Source organism: Dendronephthya gigantea, unplaced genomic scaffold (assembly GCF_004324835.1).
Source record: "Dendronephthya gigantea isolate DGI-Jeju-01 unplaced genomic scaffold, DenGig_1.0 000005F, whole genome shotgun sequence".
Classification (NCBI taxonomy): Eukaryota; Metazoa; Cnidaria; class Anthozoa; order Malacalcyonacea; family Nephtheidae; genus Dendronephthya; species Dendronephthya gigantea.
In genome coordinates this window covers 657955-666296 of record NW_021163015.1, presented here as the reverse complement: position 1 = coordinate 666296, position 8342 = coordinate 657955, and the positions used below count along the sequence as shown (strand labels likewise).

Sequence of the window (8342 nt, the reverse complement as noted above, 5' to 3'; positions counted from 1 at the left end):
AAGTTACTTGTGACACAAGTGAAGACAGATCCATAAATGAACGAAATAATTTAGCAAGCTTTACTGATGTTTTTCGTATAATATGGCGTGTCCGTTCCGAACTTGCCTGGAGCCATCTATCAATATTTTACAAGATAATCTTTCGACCGTTGAGAACCAAAACAATCCAGACTTGAACAAGAGTTGAATAAAAGGGAAAGTTAGATGAGGCTGAGAGCAAGAAATCTTGCAATTTTGTACGAATAGTGCGATATATTCCTAACTTATATGCTTCGGTCGAAAAATACTTCCAAAGTGTCTCTACAGGATGCCGTCTTCACTTCAGAAAAAGTCGCCGCATTTATATTGAACCAGGGTTTTGGGGATACCACATGAGAGGGCCCTAATCGTTTAGAAGACCCAACAATCCAACATCGAGGAACCTCGACTGTATTTCGTGTTCATGCAGTTTGTTCCCAAAAGGAAGGTTGCTGCCTACGCCACAACTTCCGAAGACAAGCAACTTTCGTACACGCGGGTGGCAATTTAATCTCCATAAACCATTTCGTAATGTTAGAGGCATAAAACACTGCAGCAGGTTTAATATTAAAAAATTGAAAGTCATTAATAAACAATTAAAGTTCGAAAATACTGGTTGAACCAATCATAAAACGTTCGAATCAAAAGGCTTGCGTTTGACGTGGTCTCGTTGGCGACCAGCATTTCTAATTAGTCAAATATATGGCTTGTTTGCGAATCATTTAAATCTTGTCAGACGATCCGTGTCGATTCAGTGAACACGTCCAAACGCGACGAAGTATTAGTGGCAGAATTTATAATCGTTCTCCATACTTGTGTGCGATCATCGTATTAACCTCGACGCGATATTGGTTTTCACACATCAACAATATGCTTGTTGCACTTGAAAACGGAAATAGGGAACAATATCCAAACAGGTTACAAAGAGCTACTTCCTTGATCACAATTCAAATGACGTCGACTATCCAGCCGAGCAAGTAAGGGCAGAAGACTTAACCGTCTGATTTAGCACGTTTTTCAAACAGCGCCGCTACAAGACAAGATTAAACAATATACTTGATCATCCAATCACCGTAATAGTGGGAATTGAACACTCTCGACGGCTACCACAGAGTACAGTGTATATTTATCTGCATGAAAACTAAACTTTGGAGTCGCGTTCAAAATGTTTCGACTCTGTTTGATTACGCTAATCGTAGAGTGTTGTATATTTACTCAGGTGGCCATAGTCTGTAACGCTCGAAATCATGCGACATGCGACCCGCCGAAAAGGATAAGGAACAATTTTACAGCGGACGTTATAATTGGAGGTTTGATACCAGTTCATGCGGGAGGAGAATTGAAACTTAACGAACCCGGGGTGATGTGGGTCGAGGCTATGATGTTTGCGATTGACGAAATAAACAAAAATGCAAGTTTGTTACCCGGGATTACACTTGGTTTCGATATTCGCGATTCTTGTAACAAAGGCGACCTCGCGCTCGGCGCTGCCTTGGATTTCATGCTAACACCAAGTAACCCGGGGTCGTATGCGAGAAAGTTTGACAACAAGAACAAATCGAGTTGTTTTTGTAATACGAACGCGAGCGGTAATAGCACTCCGCCAGTAATAGCCGTGGTCGGAGGGGCTTCGTCGAGGATTTCAACGACAGTTTCGCCCGTATTTTCCACAGATAATATTCCTCAAATAAGCTACTCTTCGACCAGTCCAACGCTTAGTGACAAAGGAACATATCGCACGTTCTTCAGGACTATCCCGTCCGATCTCTACCAGGCACAAGCAATCGCAGATATCTTGGAGCATTTTAACTGGACTTATGTCTCGATAGTTGTCTCGGACGATGAATATGGTAGAAACGGCTTGATTGCGCTGGGGAAAATTCTTAAGGAGAAAAAGTTTTGCATTGCCGAAGCGGCTTCGTTCTCCACGAATTCGAACGAGGAGATGACGAAAGACGCTGAACACATCATCCGGAGGTTACAGGAAGACGATCGACAAAGGGTTGTGGTGCTATGGTGTGAACGACCCGCAGCAATCGGTTTTCTCCGAGCGGCTACCGGCAAGCTATCGAATATAACGTGGATCGGAACCGAGTCGTGGGGAGACAACGCACAAGTGAAAAACGAAGTCAATTTTGAACTTATTCGCGGAATGCTCGGGGTGGTGCCGTATTTGGGAAGGCACGCGAAATTCGATGAGTATTTGAAAACACTCACCCCCAAAAGCAAACAGACCAATCCATGGTTGGGCGAATACTGGTCGAAGAAGTGCGCGACACCGAACTGCATGGACAAAGTGCTACCAAATGCTCTCTCCCTGCCTCCAAATAAATACGCGAACGTTATGGACGCTGTTTATTCTATAGCTTATGGTCTTCAAGGTTTAAAAAATTCTCGACCCGACTTAGATATCACCGCGTTAGACAAACAAATGCTTCAAGAGCTGCTGAAGCATATAAGGCAAGTGAATTTTCACGCACTGTCTGCGAAGGGGAGCTTTGTGTTCACGAAATCGGGCGACCCGGTTTTCGGGGCATATTTGATCAAGAATTTACAAGGTGATGGAAGGAATAAGGAGTTTGTGCCTGTGGCGCAATGGAATGGAGAGACGTCCGAGTTAGAATTTGAGGAGAACGTCGGAATACAGTGGAATCAAGGGGGAGCATCGGTTCCTCTGTCGAGATGTTCTGAGATATGTCAGCCGGGTTTTGGATTCGTCAGGTCAAGTAGAGAGTGTTGTTGGACGTGCCCCAAATGTCAGTTCGGATACATCAAATCGACAGTTGGTAAGTAGTTGTTATCTTAGAATCGTCAATTAGTAAAAAAACATCGTTAACACAAATGATATTGGCGCATGATGATCGCGTGATACGACCTGAGAGATAATAAAAGCGACCCCATGGAAAACCGGTCACGTCTTTTCGAAAATAAAATTTAGATAGCACAAATTATCAGGGGAGAAGTGTTTTTCGGATACGACAAAATCTCCAAACTGAATAATGAATCGTTCATACTTAATTCTGGCGAGGTACTTGGTGTCATTACAAAGAACGGATGAGGCACAATATAACTCATTATTAACTCAGTTGATGTATATTTGTTGAGATATTGTTCGCTTTAGTATCACCCGTTTATTGCATTTTCGCAACGGAAAACACATGGTTCTGGACCAATAACCTTTCGCTTAATCGCTAACACAAACACAGCATGCCTCGCTTTCAGGTAGTATAAATTCGTAGTACAGAGAAACCGCCGGAGAACTCGGAGGGGGGGGGGGGATTCGGATGATTCGTTGACAAACTTTCTGTATATATACGGTTGAGTTTACCTAGAATATCCAGCACCGGTATTGTATAAAACTCCCGAACGAAATCGCAGTTAACATCAAAATAAACGATTCTAATTGGCTAATTCCGCCACTAACTATGGTTAAAAGTTAAAACTTATCCACTTTTTTCACACAACCTTTTTCTTTGTTAGACGATAATAAGCTTGCCTGCGGGCTATGTATGTATATGCACCAAGCATTTGTGCTGTTCTCAAGCAAATCGCATTAAGTTTGCCGACAATTTGTTTTCGCGGAAAGCTATGAGAATCCTAGGAATTGTAAGCGCGCTGTCGCCCCTTCTGATAAACAAAAAAATCTCGAATATAGGGCACCTTACTTGAACCCTTTGAATGTACAATTACCTTCGTGCTGTATAGTTTGGAGCACTGAGAGGCGATGGTAACCCCCCTCATTTAGCTCAAGTGACTGTAGGGGGTAACACTAGACGTGCATGCTAACCTACCTATATACGGTCAGGGGACGTTTATACATGCAGGGTGTCGAAATGAGAAAAAAACGAAATGCCCACTTTAACATGCCTTAATGCATTACATAATATTGAGCCCCACGATTTAATTTTTACTTAGGAAGAAAGAGTATAAGTCATCGAGCTTTCTAACATTATCTTTTTTATCTCATAATGACTAATCGTATGTTAAAAATTGTCAGCCGACTAGGCCGGCTAAGAATTGAACGAATGGCTTTTTGTCTATATTGTTAAAAAACTGATACACACGACTTCGTGAGGTAGTTTTTCGAGTGATCGCAATAAACAGTAGGTCATAGGAACAAAACAAGAAAGAACTTTCAAAATGACCAGAAGCATTGAGCTTTTTGCGTCATAGCGCTTGTTCGAAAACGTCACAGAAAACTTTTATGTCGATATTTGAAGTCATTAAGAAATGCCATTCAAAACATCACTACGCTTTACCTCTTAGAGACCTATGCTCAAAATTTCTATTTTATCGCTGAAAACTTTCCTACTTTTAAAACCTTATATATTTGTGTATTTCTTTTGAAAAACATGCATGCACCGCAGTTTGTTCAGAATGGAGAAATCCTTTCGAGGCTTTTAAAATTCTTTTGGACTAAACGGATATACTAGGCTACTTTGAAGTGAATTTAGTATTACTTAAAACCCTTCAAATGGACATGCAATTCCTATAAGAAGCCTAGTTTAAAAAATAAAATTCATCACAGGTGATAAAAAAAGGGAAATTGACAGTTGTCTGGGGGGTGAATATAGAGTCAAAGGAACCTTTTCAAATTGCATGGAGAATAAAAGGTAACCTTGACTCTTTGAAATATGTAAATATCGCGTCTTTTAATTACATAAATTCATTCCATTTAAACAATTAGCCATGGAACATGGCCAAGTAAACCATGTTTGTGAGTGAATCGCTTCAACAACGATCGTGTTCATATTTACTGCAACCAGCAAAAATTGGACAAAAACATGGAAAAATTAACATCTGCGTTGAATGAATAATTAAAAACGGTAGACGAACATTCTCGAAGTGGTCGACACAATTTTTTTTAAAAAGCTCACGAAAGACTTGTGTGATTTAGAAAACTATTGTGATTTTTGGCACTCAATACTCGATGCATGTAAATTGGCTTCGAAGCAATAGCGTAGGTTCGTAGCCTGTCGGAGAACCTATAGTTGACTTATTTTTCCTTCAACTGTTCCTGGCTTGAATTTGAAGTGTGTATAATTCCACTCCAAATTAAGACCCTTTAACCCCCTAGACTTTCTTAAAAACGATCTGTAAGTGATAATGAAGGCCAAAACAGGGTGATCTATATAAAAGCACTGTAGTGTCCCTATTTCTCAGCGTGTTTTCGCGCTTGCATGGGTACGAGGCTAGAAATTGCGTGTGCCAATAACAAAGATCTTAGTGAGCAGTGAGAAGCGACTCTACAAGTATGAAGTGTTTGTGTTTGTTCCTCTATAATTAGAACGGAAACTTTTTATCAGTTACCAAGACGAAAATCTTATTCAACAAAGAAATATTTAGCTGCATTGTTTAATCTTTATAGGCGTATAAAACATCTTAGTAGCTACGAATCTGTTTAGCCCGGAAGTCTAACCAAGCGTCATTGAAACGTTTGACATTCAAAATTATCCACCGGTTCTTTGTACTATTTCCATGGTCACGATTCAAAAATTGTTTGAATTGTTTGAATTTGAATCATACATGCAGAAACATACAAAATTTATGTGTAGATATGTTTACTTATAGCTTTAGATTAAGGACGGGATCGTCAGACCTGAAAATGGCGAATGGATGGCGTAGCAGGTCCTTATTGCGCAGATCACATCATTTGTTGGCCATTGTTAGGTCGTTTTTTTGTGCAAGAGGCTGCCTTTTATGATTGCTTATGCTTTCTTTCCTTTGTGGTATTCAATCGTTTAGTTCGCGCGTAAACGTCTATGGCAATTATTCATTTGGTATTGGTGTTGAACTTGGCCTTTTTTAGACCACGGTTGATTAGACTATTAGATGTACAGCTGTTAATTATCATACATAGACAAAGGCAATATCAATATGGTAATTTTTTTGTGGTGATAATGGTTATATATATATATATATATATATATATTATCAGTTGTCGCAACATATTACTTATGGAGTCTAGCTTTGGGATGACGCAGATAAGGAATATTGTTCTGTGATAGACAGTGTCGAAATGGATTTTTTTTCTACTTCGAAATACGATATTAGCCCAAAATTTCAAAACTGCTAACAATTTCAAATCAGACTTAAGACACTTTATTGAACAAGCAGACAAATTTAAAAAGTGTCCTAAACTTACGTTTATATCACATAACTCGAAAGAGCTTCAATAATTAAGCAAGCTTTTGGTAGTGCAAAATAAGCAAGTTTACTAAACGTGACGGGTTAAGACGCTCTAAGCAAAGGTAGCCCAGTGTCCAGCTCCAAAATATACAAATATAGATCAGTGTTAAACTAAAGATGCCGAATTCTTAATTTCAGGAAACGAGGCTTGTTTTCCATGTCCGGATGGCTACATGTCAACCAGCGATAGAAAAAAGTGTGTTAAAGTTGAAGAGGACATTCTCGAGTGGAATTCGCCATTATCAATCGTCGTCATCGCCTCCAGCTTTCTTGGCCTCATTCTTGTTGTATTCATCATCGCCATCTTTCGAAAATACTCGGCAACCGCCGTCGTGAAGGCATCGAATCGCGAAGTCTCTTTGGTCCACTTGACGTGCCACGCGCTCGTCTTCTTGCTTCCGCTCTTGTACATAGGTCGCCCTAGAGCGGCAACCTGCATTGCGCGGCTAAACTTCTTCCCAGTCCTCTTCACATTCATCACGGCCATCATGTTCCTGAAGACGGACCGAATCGTGCGAATTTTTAACTCCAAGTCTCGGCTGACGAAACGTAGTCGGTTGCTTAGCAACAAGGTTCAATTCGTGCTGACGATTATCCTGACCCTAATCCCGGTCATAGGCACAGGCATTTGGCTCGCTCTCAGACCGCTGACCGTCAAGGTGGAACCGGTTGAGCCTAAGTACCTTGTATATTGCGAAAACGAGGAAGCGTGTCAGATAGTCCAGTTGGCCTATATCCTCCTCCTTGCTTTGTTGTGCACGTACGAAGCGTTTCACGCCAGGAAGCTACCAGAAAGTTTCAACGAAGCGAAGTTCATCTGTTTTTCGATGTTCGCGTTTGTTTTAATGTGGGTCGGATACATACCTGTCTGCATCGATATAACTGGGTCAACAAAACAATTCATGACCTGTCTGTTTATAATCCTGATCAACTTCCTAACGGTGATGCCAATCTACATGCCAAAATTAAACATCATTCTTATACATCCCGAGCACAATCGCCACGAGTCGTTTAGAAAAGCAACCATGAACACCTGCTTGAAAGAGGCGCGTCGACTATCCGCGGTCGGTTCCCCGAACGCGACGCCCGATCCGCAAAGATCGTCGGTGGTCAACCAACAAAACATCGCCAACGACGACGAGGACACCTCGCCGGAAACGGACAAAAAAATACGCAGCATTTCCACGCTTACTGACGTGTCGTTTGGCAGCAACGAACAGCTGGTTGCTCGCCATTTAGGACTTCCCGAAGCAAAACGCATGAGCAGTCTCATGCCGGAACTCGACAATGGTATGCTCGAAAAATCTATCACCAGCATGTAATAGAAGTATAGATTTGCTAAGGCCGGCTGTACAAAGGCTGAACAGCGCTAACCACGGAATAGGCCCATTAACAAACCAGAAACTCTAATTTAAGAACACCGAGGTTTATTCTAGGTTATACTGAACTATACGTATACTTTCAGAATAATTTAAAAAACCCACAAACGGCCTAGGGTAGCGCTTAGTAACCAGCTTCGTGGTGGTCTCGACTTGAAGTTATTTCAGCGACAATCGCGGAACAAAACAGCCATGTATATAGTTGTAGTGCATGTAGTGTAGGTTTTTAGATTCTTTACTTTTATAAGATTTTAATAGAAGTTTTAGCATATTTCGCGAATTATTTTTTAAGAAGTTACAAGGAGTGTTAAGAGCTGGCAGAAAACTAATGCTCTTTCCATGCGCGAATTGCCGAATAAGACTTAGGGCCTGTTTACATGGAGCGAGTTATCCCGGCTAGGCGAGGTAAAAAGCGCATCTTATCAAAGGCTTAACCTGATTAGTCTTTCATTATATGCAGTTTTCACCTCGCCTAGCCGGGATAACTCACTCCATGTAAACAGGCCCTTAAAACCCGGTTACCATCGCCGTCGGGCAAATTTCCTATGACAAGTTTTCGGTTCAAAGTTTTCTTTGTAAATTACACGCAACAATTTTTGTATCACAAGTTTTCAATGGCAACTTTTTTCCTCGTCTGTGTTCACTTGAGTAAATTTTTGGCAAATTTACTTTTTCGTTCCATTTAGGTCACATTTTTTACAATGACAAATGCACTTGTTGAAAAGCTAGGCTTCTAGCTTCTAAACAAACGTGTGC

General features: G+C 40.9%; 1 protein-coding gene across 1 annotated transcript; it reads left to right on the top strand.

Moving 5' to 3' along the window:
• The first annotated feature begins 764 nt into the window (after nucleotides 1-764).
• On the top strand, nucleotides 765-7910 carry LOC114516161 (metabotropic glutamate receptor 3-like). Its single transcript, XM_028535560.1, has 2 exons — nucleotides 765-2804; nucleotides 6346-7910. The coding sequence occupies exons 1-2, from the start codon at nucleotides 1184-1186 to the stop codon at nucleotides 7527-7529; spliced, it is 2805 nt and encodes a 934-aa protein (XP_028391361.1). The 5' UTR covers nucleotides 765-1183; the 3' UTR covers nucleotides 7530-7910.
• Nucleotides 7911-8342: the final 432 nt, after the last annotated feature.